The sequence below is a fragment of the Ochotona curzoniae genome, unplaced genomic scaffold, assembly GCF_017591425.1.
Source record: "Ochotona curzoniae isolate NIBS_2020 unplaced genomic scaffold, NIBS_Ocur_1.0 contig_2692, whole genome shotgun sequence".
NCBI classification, from domain to species: Eukaryota; Metazoa; Chordata; class Mammalia; order Lagomorpha; family Ochotonidae; genus Ochotona; species Ochotona curzoniae.
In genome coordinates, this window is record NW_024465556.1 from 6,949,100 (window position 1) to 6,971,107 (window position 22,008).

The window sequence follows — 22,008 nt, forward strand, 5'->3', positions numbered from 1 at the left end:
GAGTCCGTGCCCAGGAGGTCCTGCCCCGGAGGGTCCGAGCCCGTGCCCAGGAGGTCCTGCTCCCGAGGGGCCGGGGTCCGTGCCCAGGAGGTCCTGCTCCCAAAGGGCTGGGGCCGGGGTCCATGCCCAGGACGAGCCCGTGCCCAGGAGGTCCTGTCCCCGGAGGGGCCGAGGCCGGGGTCCGTGCCCAGGCGGCCCTGCGCCCTCATTCATTCAAGGCGCGTTTCAGGGCTTCCCAAGGGTTGGCTCAGAGATGGCCCCGGGGGAGTTGGGAAGGGCAGCCAGGTGTGTGGGGGAGGCCACCCTTCACCTGCAGCCAACTCCTACCCAGCACGAAAACAACAGAAGTTTTTTTTTTTTTAAACGTGTTTTCAAACGACTCGCAGCCTTCTCCACGACTGCTGTTTAGAAACAGGCTTGATCCAAAACGTTAGAACTGACGCGCAAGCTGCAGAAGACACAGCCCTAATTACGGGGTCACGAGGAAAGCAGCAGCATTTGATTTTTTTTTTCTGACACTCTGTTCCAAGGTCTTGAGCACGAGACTAACTCAAGTGCAAGGCACAGCAGCAGCGAAGGGGGAATTCTGGAATGGGACTTTATTCCCCCATCCCACTGCCGGCACGGGCATCATACGGGAGAACTGGACCTTGCCCTACCGCTAAAACAGAAACTGAGCGAGAACCTTCGGGGTAAAAAAAAAAAAGTCAGATACCTGCTGTCGTTGGTAGGCAAGTGCCCTACAAACACCTGTGCTCCGCCGCCCCACACACCTGGAGGAGACGGAAAATCCGGCCTGGACTCCGGATTCTCGAAGCCCTGCGCCCGGGCTCCACGGCCCCGCCCCCTCCGCCGTGCGCAAACTCAGTAGCTACCCCGTTCGCTCCCTCCCTCCTCCCCTCCCGCGGCTGTCAAAATCCGGGCTCCACTTCCTCAAGGCCCGGGGCGGGGGTGAGCAAGGAGGGCGACGGCGCCGCGCACGCGCAGCACCCACCGGCCTGGCTCGCTCTCACACACGTGCTGACGGCCCGGCTTGGCGCCTGCGCAGTAGCTTTCCCCGGTGTCCGTGCCCTTAGGACGGCTCCAGTACCTTTAGCTGCGGACGCCAACGGGTTTGCGCTGAGTGTAGTGTGCACACGCGCTTGGGTGACGGCACCATGAGTCTGACTTCGAACTCCAGCATCCGAGGTGAGGTGGGGCCTGGGAGAGGGTGAGGCCGGCGGCCTGCGCACCGCTGGCCCATCTGTCCTGCGCACCGGCCGGTCCAGTCACCTTGAGATTGCAGAAGGGCAAGGCAGCGCCTGGCCGGGCCGCGCGTTCTGAGGGGGCGAGGTCGGGCACGGGGTGCTGGTGCCACCGGCCACAGCAGGGTGGGACCATGCAAGCCTTCTGCTCAGCCGTTCCTCTAATGACCCCGCTGCTAGGGGTCCTTAAGCTAATTCGCTTTTCTATCTTTACGTCTCAAAAAGGAGGCGGGGTGGTGGGGGAGATGTTCTCCCCTCTCACGTGTAGAACAACGTGTAACTGCAAAGTCCGTTTCCTTCTATCCCGAAGCGGTGCATGACTAATCACATTCTTAGTTTTGCAGAATATTTGTTTTTTCTTTTTTAAACGGAAAGAAACCCGATCCGAGGCCCCCGGTGTTCCCTGTTTTTTGTGATGCCTCTGGCGCTCCCTGGCACTGATCCAGAAGGGAGGATTGGCTGCTGGGCCCGCCGCGCCCTCAGCTTTCTCAGCCTTCCTACCTGGTGCTTGGAAGCAAAGCTTGGCAGAACAGCCCGTCAGAGTTTACAGAATTGGTTGAGCGTGGGGTTCCACTTTATAACAGTTCTTGGCGATGTTGTAATTGTTTAGGATTGTCTCCTAGTGACATGATAGGTTTGCTCGCCCTGCCCACATATGAAATGCCACTCCCCAAGGCTTGGTTACCTGTAACTCTGGTTGAATAAAGATGCAGAGGTCATCCAGAAGTTAAAATTTAACCCCTCTGATTCAGTCAGTGAGTACTGAGACTCTAGACCAGGTTCTGGAAAGCCATCCCTACTGCTTTGAGCCCTCATTTTATAATACAGAAGCGGGTTCCAGAAATGGAGGTGTTCTGCTTATGATGATCAAATTTGAGGGTGATGCTTCCTGGCCTATTCTGAGTAGCTCATGCTGAAGAGGTGATTTGCTGCAAAAATAAGGATACATTGGTACATTTCAAATACAGAGTGGTTTACTTATGGTTCTTTAAAACAAGAAAACCTGTTTTCTTGAGAGTAAGACTATATTTTGTCTTACAGTGGCTTGTGCTGTTGATAGTTTTATAGGAAGATTATTGGCACATGTGTAAGATGGACTGAAAAATTCCAAAATTTGGGTTCAGTTTTTCCAGGTAGCACACTCTGGATATGAAATAGGACTTCTCATCGCTGTCTGAGGAGTGATCTTCACTGTACTCAAATGAGTTTCTTGTTTTTTAAGTATAGCCATAAGGGAATTCAGAAGTGACGCTTTTGCTAGTTGGCACCCTACAGAGCTGGAAATTGATGAAGCAGGTTATGAGCTTAAACTGACAATGTTCAGCTTTGGGGTTTATTTCACTAAAAAACATGGAGGTTATGAACCCTGTAAGGAGAGTCCCATGGCCCTTGTAAATCTCTTACCTGCACCTGCCTAGTCAGAAACAGAGAAGTCTTGGGAAGCTAGCTGTTAATGTTTAGTTCTCATAAAAGTTTGATTGTGCTGATAGTTTTTAAAACATTCCTATGGGTTGGGCAGCCATTTAGGTCTCTTAACTGGGGAGGGGCAGGAATGATCATATATTAACTAAAATTAGAAAAAAAATCATAAAAAGATGTGGAATATTATGTAACAATGGTAAGCACATTATCCATATAAGTTGGATAAAAAGTTGAAAGTGTGAATATGCATATAGATTCTTCTTTATGTTCACATGAGAAATGAGTGTGTTATAAATGAAAACTAGTTTTCAGCCTCAAATCACTCGTAGTTCACCATCTTCCTTAGCCTGCCTTCCGTTCAACTCACCTGTTTCACACTTTGCTTTACCTTCAGGTTCCAAAAGGATGTTCCTCTGTCCACACAGCCCACACCCTGGTCCTTGTAACATAAACAGCCAAAATAGCATCTCATAAATTGTTATTCTCTGACTTTTCTAGGTTTGTGTATTTTATTGAAATGAATTCCTGATTTCCAAATTCATTTCATGTCAACATAGGAAAAACACTATCTTGTTTCAGCAGATTAACTAAGCCATTTACAATCATCATTCCGAATAGGAATGGGTAACATTTTCTCTGTAAGGGACATTGGCTACTTGCATCACTCACGGAACATACAAAATTATCAGTTTAAAAATTACCTGCTCTGGGCCTGGCATGGTAGCCTAGTGGCTAAAGTTCTCGCCTTGTACCCACTGGGATCCCATATGGATGCCGGTTCTAATCCCTGCACTCGCGGGAGGTCCGCAAGAAGCTCCTGGCTCCTGGCTCCTGTCTTCGGATTGACTCAACTCTGGCCATCATGGCCACTTGAGGAGTGATTCAGTGGATGGGAGATCTTCCTCTCTGTCTCTCCTCCTCTGTGTATCTATCTGACTTTCCAATAAAAATAAATAAATCTTTAAAATATTTAAAAAGAAAATTACCTACTATAGATGTGTAGCAGTGGTTGCCTTGGTAGGGCCAAAGCACTAATTTCAAGGCCCTCATATGACCTGGAGGATGGAAGGTCCCTATTCCGGTAAAGAGTTCATTTTCATCCAAGAAGGAATATGCAGATCATACTAAGGGAAGAAAGAAATATAACTCCTACAGATTGTGAAAAATAAATGAATAAATGAAGGGTTGGATTTAGAGTAAGAAATGAGACAAGATTGGCCACTATTATTGGAGCTGAGAGAGGTAAATGGAGATTCATTATGGTGTTTGTGCGTGTCTGAGCTATTCCAGATAGTAAAGGTGGGTTGTTGTTATTTTCAATCTCAGGAAGTCAGTTCCACATTTTGATACAGTAAATTAAGAAGTTGACAGACAGGTCATTTTTTTCTTAGAGCAATGTGGTGGTAGGATTGACAGATTGACCTGCACAATCAAATAAATGAATCCTACAGGGGCTAGTGTGATAGCTCAACGAGCTAATCCTCAGTTTTGGTAGTACTGGTATCCTATACAGGCGCTGGTTCGGGTCCTGATTACTCCACTTCCCATCCAATTCCCTGTTTGTGGCCTAAAGCAGTCAAGGATGCCCAAAGCTTTGGGACTCTACACCTACATGGGAGACCTGGAGGAGGCCTATGGTTCCTGGCTTTGGATTGGTTCATCTCTGGCCATTGTGGCCATGTGGAAAATGACCCAGCAGGTGGAAGATCTTTCTTTCTCCCTGTAAATCTGTCTTCTCTCTTTCCAACAATAATAAGTAAATCTTAAGATGAAAGAAATACACAAATGAATCACACTTTATTTCCTGAAACTTTTCAATGCTGATTGTATGCCAGACACAGCCTGCCAATGTATAACCACAGCAACAACAGGAAAGCCTCGCCAAGCCCAAGCTACTAATCAGCAAGATCTAAGGGAAGGGTTCAGTAAGAGTTCCCCTCCCCCCTCCTAAAGGAGAACATTCTGATTCTATGACAGTTGACGGCACACAGTGGTGAGCAGTTTGGGGCAGAAAAGGGGCCACAGGGAAAGAAGAGAGGTAACATTTCTGTCTGAATTATAGCACAATAATCCTCACAGTAAGAAAATTAGGGAAATGGGTCATAAACAAAGGCTTGGGATTTAGGGGTAAATCTGTGCCTTTTCAATCTCTGAATAATGTTAAGAGTTTAATAGTATAGACCAAGGAAAGAGTAAGAAAAGAGGATTTGTTTTGAAATGTTGCCTATTATCTGTATTTTTGTTCTTTATTGGTATTTATGTAGATAGAAAGCATTATTGAACGAAGTTGGATAAAGCATGGATTACTCTAATTCCAGTCATCTCTATACCTTGAGAAGAAAATGAGAATAAACCAGAAGTAAAAGTCATGCTCTAGATTTTTCCATACCTGAGTTCTAGGCCATTGTTGAAAAGGTGCCAACTGAAATATCCTGAAAAATTGATCTTGACAAAGTCCTTTGGTTACCTCCAAGTTGTGGCTATTCCTGATATACATCCACCCTACTAAGAGCTTCATACTACTTGCGTTTTTAGGTTTTCAGTTCTTTCTCTGTTTACTGGCTTTAGATTTTGTCATCTGCTTGTTCCTTGGATCTCAGGAGTTTTTACAATATGGTAGCAACGTTAAAGCAAATATTAGTGAGTACTTAATTAATTCACCAAAAAACTAAGGTACGACCAAGATCAAACAGTGTCTAAGGAGTTGTGTTATTCTAGTCTTAAGTTTGTACTATGAACAACATCAGCAAACATTGTACACTATGCAAAGCAATGTTTAGTCCATTGGCTTATAATGTGGATACATTACCTACTCAGAATGGTTGTCCATTAGCTGAGAAGTGAATTGCTATAGCATCTGACGTAGGGAATATTGTCAGGAAAGTTCGTTCCATCGTAAGTAATGCATCAGATGGAAAGAATTGAATCCCCCTAAAAGTCACCACAGCAGCACTATTTGGAGTTGCTGCAAGGTAATGCCACTGAGCAGCATTAAACTTCAAGACAAATGTGCACGCATGAGTATTTAAAAACATACTCTGATGAGGCCAAAGGTTTGTGGCTGTCAAGTAAATTAAGCCTCTTTCTCATTCATACTGCACTCAGGAACACACAAACACCAGTTAATATTTGTAGCAAGGGGGAAATGCAAATGTAGTGGGAAGAAAAACAGCCTAAAGTGCTTTGTAAAGAAAAATGTTACTGTAGTTGACATTGAAAATAGAATATGGAGAATATGGTAATTCAAAAACTTTTATCAAAACTAAATTATTAAATAAACTATGCAAAACAAGACCATGATCAAAGGAAAGAAGTGTGGGAATGTTTGCTCCTTTCCATTAGAGATTTGGAAGACCGAGCTTCAGTTTTATGTAATCGTGAAATAAGGAATTTGACTCAGTAACGTCAATAATCCATCCAACTAATTATTCCTTGTGTGTTTCTATCCCATTGGAATGTGTGTGTGTGTGTGTTTTTTTTTTTTTTATCTCTAGGGCTTTGTTTGCTAGTCTGGGAACTTATTTCAGAAACCGAAGATCTGACTCAGGAAGTGCTGGGAAGCAGTGATGTGTGTTTATTCTGACCCCTGTTCAACTTCTTCCTGCAGCCCACTCCATGCCCGGAATAGACAACTCTTCTCTGAGACTGAGGCTAACCAGATTATGCAGAAATTTCTTCTCTCCGTCCTTGCCTGGAGCTGGGGTAGTTGTTAAGCACTTGGGTTTCTAAGGATCCCTTGAAAAGCCACACAAAATACATGGCCTGTTAGTCCAACAAGTATTTTTACTATCATTATTAGAAGCAGAATAGTGTTATTAAATTTAAAATGAGGTTTGTAGGGTATTCAGATAATCATCCACTTGCAGAAATTCCAAATTTAGAATTTATTGAGAATGTAACTATAATTATATGAATCATGTTTTCTACAAAGCATATTAGTATATTCGATTTTGTTTCAGTTATGAGAAAGCAGTTTGGTATTTTACAGAACTATAGATTTTTGACTGGTTTGGAAACTGTAATCCGGTAAAATATATTCCTTTGAATGTTTTCTTTAAAAGGTGGTTTTATTTGTCCTTTTTTGTTGTTGCTGTTTCTTCAGCTACAATTCTATTTGTAGTTATACTCTGTGTGGTGGTTATAACTGAGTTTTTGTAAATTCACTCATTTAAAAATAACATGGGGATTTTACTGTTTAAGTGAATTGTAATGAGTCATGTTTGCTGACATAATCACCTCCTGATTTGGCTTTAATTTCTAATCTGAGTTTTTATGTTTCATATTTGAAAATATGTGTTTATTTGTTTATTTAGTCTGAAGGTCACGGAGAAAGGAATGGAATGGATGACGGAGAGGTTCTTCTAGTCTCTGGTTCACTCCCCAGGCTGTTACAGTGACTGGGTCTGGGCCAGGCTGAAGCCAGGGACTCATGTTACAGTGCCTTCCCAGGAAAGTTAACCGGGAGCTAAATCTCAAGTGGAGCAGCAAAAGCCTCCATCCAACTAGCATCCTAACATGAGGCCCTGGCATTGCAGGTGGAAGTTTAAGTTGCTGAACCACTCCATATTTTTTAGATAATAGGTACATGAAGACACATACAGGTTTTTTTTTTTAAGCTTTATTTCTATTGGGAAGTCAGATTTACAGAATGAAGGAGAAACAGAGAGGAAGAGCTTTCATCCACTCGTTCACTCCCCAAGTGGCCACAACGGCCGGAGCTGAGCCAATCCAAAGCCAGGAGCTTCTTCTGAGTCTCTTATGTGGGTGTCCCACGGCTTTGGGCCATCCTCTCTTGCTTTCCCAGGCCACAAGCAGGGAGCTGGAAGGGAAGTGGGGCAAGGGGAATACGAACCAGCGCCCATTTGAGATCCTGGTGCTTGTAAGTGGAGGACTTTAGCCACTAGGCTACCACACCAGGCCCAACACATACAGTTTTTAAAACCCTTTTATGAGCGCATTTTCAAAGATTAGGCCTTGTTTTTTCCTCCTCAAATTTTAAGTTTCTCTCTTGTGTCACTGACTAGAACACACAATCTCTCAGGGAAGGCAGGGGAAAGTTTTAACAATAGTTATTACACCAGTAGTTCTAGTCATTTTGGTAACATTGAAGATTTTCTTTGAGGGTTGGGATGCTCAATACTGAAAAATTGCTTTATGATCATTCATGTTAGGTAACTGGTGTGGATTTGGGTTCTGATCATTATTCCTGCTCTCCTTCCCTCTAGTTGAATGGGTTGCAGCAGTTACCTTTGCTGCTGGCACAGCGGCACTTGGTTACCTTGCTTACAGAAGATTCTATGTGAAAGATCACCGCAACAAAGCCATGGTGAACCTTCACATACAGAAGGACAACCCTAAGGTAGTGCATGCTTTTGACATGGAAGATTTGGGAGACAAAGCCGTGTACTGTCGTTGCTGGAGGTCCAAAAAGGTGAGGAAAAATGATTGTATCAAACTTATGTCGCCAGACACTATTAAAAAATGTCTCTTTCCTCCTTCCTTCTTTCTTAATGGATTCCATTCTCCTGCTTTTCCATATACTCTTTAGGAATGTGTTTACCAAGATACATTAACACTCTGTAGCAAAATTACATTAAACCCTCTTTGAGTTCAAGTGAATGTAGCCATGTTCTTGGCCAAAGAAGAGAGAAAATCCCATCTTAATTTACTGTGAAGATTTCCTTCCCAAGTAGATCTTAGCTTCCGTTACCCAGGAAACAAAATGCACAGCCTAAACACGAAAGGAAGCAAGAAGTTCTTTTTTCTTTTTCTTTCTTTCTTTTGTGTGTGTGTGTGTGTGTGTGTGTGTGTGTGTGTGTATGTGTGTGAGTTCTCAGGCTTTGACTACTGAAACACATTTTTAAAATTTACAAAAGAAAGTTTTTAAAGATTACCTTTAGAAATTTCATATTTGGTAAATATCACAAGCCTTATTTCAGCTACAGCTCCTGTAGCCAAATGTCTAACAAGGTAGGATTCTTATTAAGCACCTTATTTTCTTATATGAGAATTTCATCGAGTTCCTTGTGGCAATCTCATCTTTGATGCCTGCAGGTTCAAACAAGATGGTACCTAGTGATCAAAAGAGGGTAAAAATCCTTTCCCAAATCATCTTGCAAGTATTATTATGCGATTATTATTATAGTATTATTATACAATTTCTGGTGAATCATAAGAAATTTGATATAAACACTGTTTCACAAAAAAAAACAACATTAAAAGGCTCCCCCAATAAAGAAACCATGAAAATTATGTATCTTTTGAGTGTTTTGTTTTGGAGTTTTTGGTTTGTTTGTTTTTAGATTTTTATTTATTTCAAAAGGCAAAGTCTGAGAAAGGTAGGAGGAAAGACAGAAGTGGATCTGCTGGGACTTGAGGTGGCACTCAGCAGCTTAACTTGCTGTGCCACAACACTGGCTCTGACATACACTCTCATTGTGGCATTGCAGTATGGTGGGCCTGCTTGCATGTGATGCAGGATTTGTGAAAAAGTTCTCAATGGTGGGGCTAGGCTCTCAGAAATAGATATGTCAGGGACAGTGTTTGGAGTTAAGTTGCCACCTGCGATTCCAGCATCCCATAGCTGAATGCTACTCAAGTCCTAGCTGGTTTATTTCGGATGCACTTGGGAAGACAGCAGAAGACAGTCTAAGTCCTTGAACTCCCACCACTCATAGGGGAGGCCCAGGTGAAATTCCTGGTTCACTGACCATTGCAGCCACTTCTGAACCAGTGGATGAAGAGTTCTCCCTGTCCCTCATCAGTGTGCTGATTTCTATCTCTAACCCCGATACCCCCACATTACATCCACATTGAGATTATCTGCTGTGCCTTTCCATTCAACTGTTACCGCAAATTCACCATGTAAATTTGGAATGCTTATTACTGACAAGGGAAATTATCTTGTCAACCTGAATTGCCTTTTTGTTTGCATTATCTAATTGCTCTTTTAATGCTTCCTATCTTTCTCCAGTCTTCCACACAAAAATTACTATATTGGGTTAACCCTATTGTCAAAGGTTTCACGTATCTGTTGCCGTTTCTCCATTTCCACAGCTGGCACTTTGGTTTGAGCAGCACAACGTAAATCTGAAGTGCTTGCCAAGCAAGTTCCCCTTGTCTAGAGGCACAAGCTCTTCCCATTACCCTCCTCAATTTAGAGTTGTGTTTGGTTGTGTATGGGAGCATGCATGCGAAGCTGCTACTAAGTGCTTCATCAGGGTTGGAGACAGAGCTCAGCAAAGCTGATGAGTCAAGTGTAGGAATGCAGCTGATCCTTGATACACATAAAAACTGGGCTAAGCATGAAATCTTGGAACATTTTCTACATTCTGAATAAGAGCAGAAGCCAGTTAAGGAGATGAAATGAGCTGGAAGGGTTAAGAGAAAACTAAAAATGTGGCTTCAAAGTGGAAAGAATTCTCAAAGATTCAGCACTACACATGAGCTTGTACAAAGACAACCAGGTCAGGGTGGTGTTGTGACATAGAAGGTAAAACTGCTGTCTGATGAAGCAATCTCATATGGGCACCAGTCCAACTCCTAGCTGCTCCACTTCTAATCTGCCGCCTGCTCATTTGCCTGGGAAAGCAGTTGCAGATTACCAAGTGCTTGCACCCACACCATAAACAGAGAAGAAGCGTTTGGGTTCAGTGTGGGTCAGCCCTGGTCCTTGTGGCCATAAGGAAAGCGAATCAGCAGGTGGAACATCTGTGTCTCTGCCTCTCTCACTCTTTTTTTTTAAAGATTTATTTTTATTATTTTTTCATTGGAAAGGCGGATATACAGAGAGGAGAGACAGAGAGGAAGATCTTCCGTCCGATGATTCACTCCCCAAGTGAGCACAATGGCCGATGCTATGCTGGTCCAGAGCCAGGAGCCTCTTCCGGGTCTCCCACGCGGGTGCAGGGTCCCAAAGCTTTGGGCCGTCCTCGACTGCTTTCCCAGGCCACAGGCAGGGAGCTGGAAGGGAAGCGGGGCTGCCGGGATTAGAACCGGCGCCCATATGGGATCCCGGGCGGCAAGGCGAGGACCTTTAACCACTTGCGCCACCGCGCCGGGCCCATGCCTCTCTCACTCTTAAACTCTACCTTTCTAGTAAATAAATCTTAAATCTGTCATTTCAGGAGAATAATTAGTATAGAGGCTATGTCTGAAGCCAGGAGCCAAAAGCTTCCTCTGGGTCTCCCATGCGGGTGCAGGGTCCCAAAGCTTTGGGCTATTCTGCACTGCTTTCCCAGGCCATAAACAGTGAGCTGGATGGGAAGCAGGGCCACCGAGATTAGAACCAGCACCCATATGGGATTCCAGGCATGCAAGGTGAAGACTTTAGCTGCTTGACTACCACACAGGTCCCTCTAATTCATTCTTAAGCTCTACTCAGTAGAAACCTATTGTGTATTTCTAACATTCTGAGTATGTTTCGCGAGTGAGATGATTTGGATGTCTTGGTAATATATACAAGTTATATTTTGTTGACATAAGCTATTGTTCCCTTAAGCTTTCCGGGGTTGGTGTATTGTCTGCTATTTCAGAAGCTGGCCAATTCCATTGTATTTCACAAAAAGTCTATTCCTATTTTAAGTGAGAATGAAAAGAGCCAATAGAGGAAACATTTAAAGTGACTTAAGGAGGGGCCAGCACAAGGGTTCAACAAGCCAACCCTCTACCTTCAAGCACCAGCATCTCTTATGGGCATCACTTTGTGTCCTGGCTGCATCACTTCCCATTCAGTTTCCTGCTTGTGGCCTGAGAAAGTGGTAGAGGATGGCCCAAGTTCTTGGGACCCTGTACCTGCATGGGAGACCTGGAGGAGGCTTCTGGCTTCAGATTGGCTGAACTTTGGCCATGGCAGCCATTTGGGGAGTGAACCAGCAGATGAAAGATTATTCTCTCGGTCTCATCTTCTTTCTGTAAATCTTTCTTTCTAATAAAAAAGTAGACAAACCTTTAAAGTAACTTAAGGAGAGGTATTATTTGAGCTATTGTTATCTTGAAAGAGGGTAGAAAGGGTTCGGCATGGTAGCCTAATGGCTAAGTCCTTGCCTTATATGCACGCTCCAGAATCCCAGATGGGCACTGGTTCATATCCCGGCTGCTCCACTTCCATCCAGCTCCCTTCTTGTGGCCTGGGAAAGCAGGAAAGGATGGCCCAAAGCCTTGGGACACTGCACCCACACATGGGTAACCTGGAAGAAGCTCCTGGCTTCTAGCTTCGGATCAGCTCAACTCCTGCCATTGCAGGCACTTGGGGAATAAATCAGCAGATGGAAGATCTTAAAAAGAAATGAAGGAAAATGAAATGAAAGATATGAAACAGCCTTGAGAAAGAAGAGTCTTACTTTTCAGTCAAGAAGATGGAAGGACCTTGATGTTAGAATGAAGAGTGCAACCTACTCTTCTTACTCAACTTCCCGTTTCCCTGCCCCTCACCTCAGGTGGGTTGCATCATAGTTATTTGGCGGCCCGGGAGGAGTCCGGTGAAAGGTTGAACAAAGCAAGAAGAGGCAGACCAAGAAATAAAGGAGTGCTTTGCCAGTTGACCTCGGGAGCACAAGGGAAAATGAAACGTGGCTGGTCCTGCTCTTTAGGTTCAATTCCCTTCACTGGCAACTACAGTGGTTATGTTTTGAGGGGAGTGTGAGAGACGGGAGACCTCCATCCCATTGGCAGTTGAGAGGTGGGGTGCACTGAGCCCACTGCTTCATAGAAAGAGTGTTCTGAAAGTTGGTAACCTTCTCTGGCCACCCTGCCTTCGGACAGGCTTCTAAAAATCGTATTTTCTCACACTGTGTTTTCATGCCGTATCCGCTGTCTTGTGTATCATTTCAGTGCACATGCTAGTAAATGTCATATATTTCCCTAAAGTGGTGTGTAAGAGCCTCACTTTTTCTATTCATTCTCAACCAGAGTAAGAGTGTTTCTCAGAGCTGCTTGTGGTAAGGAGCCAAACTGGCCCTGGGCAGTCTGGGCCAGAATCAAAAGTCTTACGAAAGCTACGAAGTTAGGAAGAATAAGAGATGTGTGGGTTTTTTTGTTTGTTTTATTGTTGCCAGTGAAAGCAAGAAGTCAAGGGGAGAGAAGAGTGTTTTTAAAATTTCTACCATGAATCACCCTAAAAGCTACAGGTTTGAGATGTAGAGCCATTAAAAAGAAACACATTTTGCATTTGAGCAAAAAGCTGCATTATCATTACTGTGTTTTTCCAGATAGTAAGCATGGCTCAGTGGTGGTTTTTCTCCTAAACCTTTGTTGCAGCCTCTTTTCTCCTGCCCTCTCCTCCTCAGTGGTAAAAGATGTAGCAGGGCGGGCGTTTAGCCTGATGGGTAAGAAGGCCATATGCCTCAGGGCTGCATTGCTGGCTCCACTTTCCCTGTTATACTGACCCTGTGAGGCATGGTAATGACGTAGGTCATTGGCCCCCTACCTCCCTTCTCAGGGACCTGCGTTGAATTCCAGCCCCTAACATTGGGCTGACGCAGGCCTGTCTTTGGTAAACATTGAAAGAAAGAACCAGTGTGCTTTCCGTCTCAAAAGAAAGAAAAATCCATGGCCGTTCTTTAAAATAATCTTGGAATTTATAGTTTCAAATTAGGTGCATAAACAATATTTTCTGAACATACAGGAAATTCAGCCAGTTTCATTCACATAATTTTCCCAGGATTTGTTAATAAATACCACTACCAGGCCCAGCGTGATAGCATAGTGGTTTAAGTCCTCGCCTTGAATACACCAGGATCCCGTATAAGCGCCTGTTCTAATCCTGGCAGCCCCACTTCCCATCCAACTCCCTGCTTGTGGCCTGGGAAAGCAGTTGAGGACGGTCCAAAGCTTTGGGACCCTGCACCCACGTGGGAGACCTGAAAGAGGCTCCTGGCTCCTGGCTTCAGATTGGCTCAGCTCCAGCCGTTGCGGCTGCTTGGGGAATGAACCATCGGATGGAAGATCTTCCTCTCTGTCTCTCCTCCTCTCAGTGTATCTGCCTTTCTAATAAAAATAAATCTTAAAAAAAAAAAAAGAATTGTTAAAGAATAATAAAATAAAATAAATACGTATCACTGCCAGCAATGGCATAAACAGGGTTGGAGAAGGGGCAGCATGCATTTGAGGAAATAAGAAAAGAGACAGACGTTAGATTAAGACTATAATAACAGATGGCCAGAAGGAAGCCCACTTCTCTGAGAAAGGAGGTTGACCTAGAAGGCTCGATGCCTCAGTCTTTCATTGTACTGCCTGGGGAGCAGATGACTGTAGTTGATGCCACACAAAGATTAAAAGCTCCATCTCCTACATACCCAATTGATGTTAACCAGCCGGGGCATGATGATCAGGAAGTAACAGCGTGACCCATGTGCAGGAGTCAGTACGTGACTGGCTCAAGGATATCTGTGAGATCTCCTTGGACCTTGCCCAACTACAGACCCTCGCCAACAGGCCTCTACCTTGGTCTCAGACTTTTGCTCATGTGCAATTGCTACCTACAATGCTGGCATCTCATATTAGGCAGCTTCCAGGCATTGATCATTAAAAATGTGTGGTCCTGGGCCCAGTGCAGCAGCCTGGTGGCTAACGTCCTCAACTTGCATGTCTGGGATCCCATATGGGCACCGGGTCATGTCCTAGAAGCCCTGCTTCCCATCCAGCTTCCTGCTTGTGGCTTAGGAAAGCAGTCAAGGATGGCCCAAAGCTTTGGGACATTGTACCTGCCTGAGGGACCCAGAAGAAGTTCCTGTCTCCTGGCTTCAGATCGGCTCAGCTCCTCATCACATGGAAGATCTTCCTCTCTATTTCTACTCCTCTCTGTATATCTGACTTCCCAATAAAAATAGTAAATAAATCTTTTTTAAAAATTTGTGATCCTGTTGGAGAAAAATGCATGTTTTTAATCCTTTCATTTTCTTAAATTTCACCAATGAGCAAATATATCAAGTTTGGAAAATGATTCTGATTTAAGGTTGTAATAAAGAGTGCAACAATTATAAAGGTATGAAGTGTGTGCATGTTTTTTATTTCCTTTTCAGAATATGAAGCAAGTAAGCTAATTTCGGTTTTTAGGCAAAGCTAGATTGTTAGGAAAATGGTTTCTCATTTATACATGGCTATTTCTTTGTATTCTCCTGTTCTTGATTGTATACATTGAAGAAAAATAATTTGACAATAAACATTAGCTTTCTAACATTTTCAACATGATATAAAAAAGAAATAAGTTAAACGTACCTTTTTAATAAGTTAAACGTACCTTTTTAATGATTACTGTGAGGTTATTTAGAAATATCTCCTTTTTCAGGGATACATTTTATAAACTAGATAAAACTGCACAGTAAAATGTTTTGCTTATACTGTTTGTAAAAATGAGGTCTTTACAGTGTAAACTTTCATCTCTGTAAAATCATGTTTGTTTTTTAAACATATGTCACTTTGAAATGCTCTATTTTACTATGAGATACATTTTTGTTTGGTTTTTATAGCCTTTCTCCTCAACCATGCCAAGAAAAAATGAAAGCTTGCGTTCCTGTTTTTTTGTTGGAAGAGTTTGTTTTTAATATATATCACACACCACGTTTTAATGACCTAAGAAAGAAATAATGGACGCTTTACCTATGTTACATTTACATTGCCATCTACTTGGGAATTGAAGTATATCTAGAAATGTAATGATCATAAAATTAACATTGGAGGTTTTTAGCATCAATCAAATACTATTTTCATCTAACTTCTAGTTGAAAATAATATGCCTTCATTATCAAATTTCAGTTACCTAAGATTATACTCTCTTGACCAGAAGTTTATTGTCCCATTAAAAGCCAAACCTCTTATTACTTTACATTTTTTGGTTTTGTTTTCCTAATTCGTTTTTACTTAAGGAAAGGCAGAGAAAAAGACACAGATCTTCAATCTGCTGGTTGGTGCGCCAGCATCCAGGGTTGGGCCAGAGGCCAAGGCCAGGAGCCTGGAATTCCATATGGGCTTCCCATGTGGGTGGCAGAGACTAAGGTACTTGAGCCTCTATCTGCCTTCCCAGGGAACACTTCAGAATGGGAGACAAGAATCTCCAGCGGTGTCTTATCACTGTGTCAGATGTCTGCCCCAATTGACGACTCTAAATTGGCTCCATCAAAATAACAGCATACTGTACATTGAACAGTGATACACTTTAGATCATAGGTGCATTCGATATGAGACTACAAAGACATTCTCGGGCCCAGCACGATAACCTAGCAGCTAAAGTCCTCACCTTGCATGCACCAGAAATCCCATGTGGACGCCAGTTCTAACCCCGGCAGCCCTGCTTCCCATCCAGCTCCCTGCTTGCGGCCTGAGAAAACAGTCGAGGACGGCCCAAAGCCCTGGGACCCTGCACCCCCTTGGGAGACCCAGAAGAGGCTCCTGGCTCCTGGCTTCAGACTGGCTCAGCTCTGGCTGTTGCAGCCACTTGGGGAGTGAATCATCAGACAGAAGATCTTCCTCTCGTTCTCTCCTCTTCTCTGAATATGTGACTTTCCAATAACAGTAAACAAATCTTTAAAAAAAAAAGACCTTCTTGTCATTTCACATTAAACAGATATAAAAGGACAGAAGGGAAGAAATTAAAAAAAAACTATCTGATGATTGGGCCTTCCAATTTCGAAGTCCCAAGGAGTCATCTGAAGCATTACATTCGTATTTCTGTTACAATTTTAACAATAGGAATGTTATTTGACATTAAATGTTAATGTTATTTAACAATAGGAAGGATGCATTTGGAAAATCTAGCAATGTTTATCTAAAACAGATAAGATACGGAAATAACCCTAAGAAAATGTGCTTTAAATGTGAGGATGAAAACTACAAGAGAAATGAAACTTGGTTAAAACAAAATCTCAAGCTTACCTGGATAAGTAAAGCTCAATGAAATTTAGCGCAGAAGAACAATGGAGGGAAAACTCCATACCAATACTGAAACTTACTTTAAGCACACTCAGCGCCCTTGTAGTAGGCTGATCAGAAGGGGAACATGCTGTCTATAAATAGGCATTTGTATGTAGAGTTTATTTTGGTAAAATTATATCAATATACAACAACTTGGGAAATAATGGCCTCTAATAATAATGAAGCAACAGGAGCTTTAAAAAAATATTTATTGTTATTGGAAAGGCAGATAGATATACAGAGAGGGGGAGAGACAGAGAGGAAGATCTTCTGTCTGATGGTTCACTCCCCAAGCGGCCGCAACAGCTGGAGCTGAGCCAATCCAAAGCCAAGAGCCAGGAGCCTCTTCCAGGTCTCCCACTCGGGTGCAGGGTCCCAAGGCTCTGGGCCATCCTCTACTGCATTCCCAGGTCACAGGCAGAGAGCTGGATGGGAAGTGAGGCTGCTAGGATTAGAACCGGCGCTTATATGGGATCCTGGTGCATTCAAGGCAAGAATTTTAACCACTATGCTATCGCACCGGGCGAACAACAGGCTCTTATAAGAACATTTTGCAATGTATTCTCTACAATGCCATGAAAATGAGTAACAATTTTGCTGTGATTTAAGAGTACTCCCTGGTATGTTTTTCAAACGTGGAATGAAACCAAATTCGAATATTTTACAGGATTCAGCTTCCCTGGTGTAGTCTAAGAAACAACTACTAGAAATTGTTTGTCCCTTTTCCTTGGAACATCAGAATATCAGTTACCTCTAAAATGTGAAATCTGGGGAAGAAATGGGAACTTCTGTTATCACATCTCTAAAAGAAGGAAGTCCTTTTAAATGCTATCTAAAAATGATGTAATGACATATGTGTATAAAAGTGAAGAAATTTGGGATATGAAGAAAGAAAAAAAAACAAAATGGAAAGATTTGAAGCAAAATTACTGTGAGATAACCAGCATGAAATAACACGTAAATTGTTTTTATTTTTTATTTATTTTTTTTTTATTATTTTTTCATTGGAAAGGCGGATATACAGAGAGGAGAGACAGAGAGGAAGATCTTCCATCCGATGATTCACTCCCCAAGCGAGTGCAACGGGCCGATACTATGCCGATCCGAAGCCAGGAGCCTCTTCTGGGTCTCCCACGTGGGTGCAGGGTCCCAAAGCTTTGGGCCGTCCTCGACTGCTTTCCCAGGCCACAGGCAGGGAGCTGGAAGGGAAGCGGGGCTGCCGGGATTAGAACCGGCGCCCATATGGGATCCCGGGTGTGCAAGGCGAGGACCTTTAACCACTTGCGCCACCGCGCCGGGCCCCGTAAATTGTTTTTAAATGAATGAGCTTGGAATCTTTCAAAATAATCTTTCAAAATAAAATTCTACAAAGGAATTTAACTAGTACCTAACCATAGAAAAAGCTGCCAACAGTGAAATTTAATTAATGATCAATTTTACAAACCAGTTTTTCCTCCTACTTAGTATACATACTTTAGACTTGCTCTTTGAGAAAGCCTATTTAGAATAGCCAAGAAAAGTCTGAAAAAGTGACCATGTCCTGTGCCTGAGTTAGGCATCGTTGCCCACTCTGCCAGGCATCTTACCGATCCTGAGATTGGATGTTTGACATTCTCTCTCTCTCTTGCTAGTTCCCGTTCTGTGATGGATCCCACACAAAACACAACGAAGAGACTGGAGACAACGTGGGACCCCTGATTGTCAAGAAAAAGGAAACTTAGAGGGACAGTTCACATGCTGCAGACCGACTTGTCATGATGTTACCTGGTTGTTTAATTAGGGTGACTACCACTTCTGTCTAATTCACCTCCTCTGGGTTCTAGATGTGGTATATTGCAAATTGCAGCTTTCACATTTCATGGCATTTGCCTTAATTGCTGAAACATCGTGGTGCACATTTGTGTAAACAACAACAGCAACAAAAAAAAAAAAAACAAAGAAAATGTGAAAACCAACTTCATGGCCTGTGGGTTATTTTGGTCTTGTAAGGATCCGTTTCTTTAAATTTAAAATAATGATATTAGAATATAGTCATATCTTGAGGTTGATGTATTAAATTATTCTCAAAATCACACATACGCAAATTGTACTTGTAAGTTTCAAGGAAACATTACCACCTTTTCATATCACTCATTTATGCTAGAAAGTAAATAAGGTATGATCGAGCTATATATACTTCTTAGTACAAGCTTGAAAATGTTACAACCTTGATTTCTTCTTGACAATAGCAGTGACACTGAGAAAACATGGCTTCTGTGTGCTCAAAGTTTTCAATCAGGAAATGAGCTGTATTATTCTGCTTAGTTGTAAGTGACCAGGTCCATAATTCAGGGGCAGTAACATCTCTGTATTCATCTTGATGGATATTTCCTTGATCCATTAAAGGAACTAATAAACCAAAATCATAACTGATGTAAAGTCATGAAGAATGTCTTACAACAACATAATGTTCCCAAATTGTATCCAGGGAATGGCAAAGGCTGGAACTGAGGGCAGCAACAATTGGAACATACAATGCCAATTGTCTTCATTACAAAGCCCCACATCCATGGTAGAAATAGTATTCACAAAGTTAGAGCAAAGACATGGAAGATGGCTATATTGTTCCTTACCCCCCACTCTGGGAAATCATGTATGGCTTACATTAGTAAGGAAGCATCTGGAGAAAAATAAGAGGTGCATCTTTTCAGAAAGCAAAGATTTGAAGACAGCGCTTATGTGACATTCATCGAGGGGTCATACCAGGAGCATTGCATTTGTTACTGATTATGAAAACTGAAAATAATTAGGAGCAGTCAAAGAAAGCTGGAATAGTTGAGAGATCTTTGGAAAATTCATGGGAAAAACATATAATAGGAAAACCATGGCATGAGTGTCAAAATCATTTGCACCAAAATGAACTTGCTTTTAGTCACATGCCTATATGAACTTTTCTGAGGTAATTTTGTGTTTTAAAGAGATTTTGAATTATATGGAAGGAAAGATACCAAAACAAAATACATGTGTAATAATGCAAACATTTAAAAATGATGAGATAAACTTTCTTGTTTTAACACACTTGAATTTTCAATAGTCATTCATAAATCCACTGAAAAAAGTCTAGTTCCTTATTAGAATCAATGAAACCAGACAGCGGTGTTCCTAAATTATATTTGATCATGGCAGTTTTTAAAATAAGCTTTGTGTGCCATTGTAGGTTTAAAAAAAAAATGCTACAAAAACTGGGTAGACTTGTTTTAAGCAGCACTTGTGACTGACCTGGACATGTATTTAACAGCACAGAGAACGAAATCTAAAACCATGAAACCCTGATACTGTCAGATTTGCAGGGTCAACAAAAGAGGGAAATCATACTTTCAAATATTGTTTTACAAAGTTTTTAGTAAAGGGACATTCTTGTAACTTAACAGTCAATTATAAACTTAGGTTGTTAGGTATTTTTGTTTATAATTGTAGGAGCCTATCACACAGTTATCAAAACTACTTTTCGAAGGTGTATTGGTCTGTTTCTGTGGTTCAATTGGAAATGACATTGACAGATTTCCTGCTGTGTATTACCAGAACAGGTAAATGTATCAGTTAACATGTTTTTGAGCTAATGGGATGCTCAAACCTTGTAAGGAACTGCTGGTTGGCCTGGCAGCTCAGTTGTTGGTTAAGCTGTCCATGATCCATGGGAAGAACCTGGGTTTTAACCTGGTTCTGGTTCCTGATTCCAGCTTCCTACTGATGCAAACCTTGGGAGGCAGCAGCGATCATTCACGTAATTGAATTCTTGCCTTTCACGTGGAACATCAAGATTGAGTTCTTGGTTCCTGCCTCCTTGCAGGCATTTGGGGGATGAAGCAGCTGGTGAGAGCTTGCTCTCAGTCTCTGCCCCACAAAGGAAAAAATAATAAATACTCAAAGAGAACTCCCTTTCATAATTAACCTAAAAAATGGTGGGTGTCAATATGTTGATGTGACTTTTTTTTTAATTGTGCATAATTTCTGATCTAGTTAAACACCTTGAAGTGTGTGGTTATCATTTCATTGCAGTATTGGACAAGTGGCTCTCCCCATTTTTCCCTCTCATTTGTTCTCATAGTTTCTGAAGAGCCTGTTTTTTGTTGTTATTGTTTGATTGTTTGTTTGGTTTTTGTATGGAGAGCTTGTTTTACAGCGATTTTAAGTGACATTGATCTGTAGCAAATATTTAATAGGCAGCCATGGACCATGGAACTGGTGGGCATTTTGGAAAACTGGAAGCTCACAGTTTAGACTATATATAGTTTATGGCATAAAGTTGTGTAATTATGACTTGACGCTGTTTCCCTGATAAACCTTAAAGCTACAATCATTTGTACCAAATATTTCTATTAAGCACGTAGAATTATTTGATTTTACATTGATTATGAAGGTTTTTGATTTTGCTTTGTTTGAAGGTTTATAATTAGCAAGTTGCTCGGGTGCCAGTGAGAGTATTATGTTACTAGCCATAATATTCTTGCCCCTCACTTTTACTACCAACTGACCTCAAGCAAAGGCTCTCATGACCCAACCTTTTAAATTGCAATGATTGGAATAAACAGTATTTTAGGCAATTGTTCTCAAATACCAGTGCACATTTTCAACTGATAGTATCAACTCTAATCTACTACTATGGGATTAGTCCAACTTGTATAATATTAAAGTATTGCTTTATGAAGTATTACTAGTATAAGTTACTTTGAATTCATACTTAACAGAAGAAAAATAGGCAGCTCTGTTTTGGTTGTGGCCCACGCCCCCTTTTTCAAAGCATCTCCATGAAATGGTCTAGGCACCATTGAGCCAAGGTCTTCTCTGAGGTACAGAGACTTGGGACTGGCGTGGCATGGTGGCTTAAGGCTCTGCTTATGATGCTGACATCCATGTAAGAACACCAGTTCTTGTCTGTTGAGGTCCCAGCTGCCCTGGTTCTGGTCCAGTTGCCTGCTGTTGCACCCAGAAAGGCAGCAGAAGATTGTTCATGTGCTTCTTGTCAGTCTTGCGGGAAATCAGAATGGCCAGGTTTTGGCTATTGCAGCCATTTTAACATTGAACCAGCAAATGAAAGATCTGTCTCTCCCTCTCTTCTGTCATTCTTCTGCCTTTCAAATAAATACATTTTTAAAAGAAATCACACTTTTATTGATCTTGATATTTGTATTTTGATATTTCTAATATGTGATTGTAAGCATAATGCATTGAAGCTTCATAGAACGTTACTAACTGGGATATTTTTTTAAAAATTTTTTTTTCCCTTCCATTCAGTTGAGCATTATGGATCCAAACTAAGGCCGATACCGGTCTATTCTAATCTCTTCTTAACCTGTGACTTTTTTTTTTTATTGGAAAGTCAGATATACAGAGAGGAGGAAAGACAGAGAGAAAGATCTTCCATCTGATGATTGACTCCCCAAGTGAACGCAAC

At 42.1% G+C, this 22,008-nt stretch overlaps 1 protein-coding gene across 2 annotated transcripts; it reads left to right on the forward strand.

Moving 5' to 3' along the window:
* The first annotated feature begins 986 nt into the window (after positions 1-986).
* Positions 987-18,765, forward strand: CISD1 (CDGSH iron sulfur domain 1). 2 transcript variants are annotated; one of them, XM_040975801.1, is made up of 4 exons: positions 4,631-4,704; positions 6,274-6,430; positions 7,892-8,097; positions 18,206-18,765. In XM_040975801.1, exons 2-4 carry the CDS (start codon positions 6,424-6,426, stop codon positions 18,293-18,295), a joined length of 303 nt encoding a protein of 100 aa, XP_040831735.1. In that variant the 5' UTR covers positions 4,631-4,704; positions 6,274-6,423; the 3' UTR covers positions 18,296-18,765. The 2 variants fall into 2 exon arrangements, with proteins under 2 accessions (XP_040831734.1, XP_040831735.1); XM_040975800.1 differs by lacking the exons at positions 4,631-4,704; positions 6,274-6,430 and adding an exon at positions 987-1,188.
* The last annotated feature ends 3,243 nt before the right edge of the window (positions 18,766-22,008 follow it).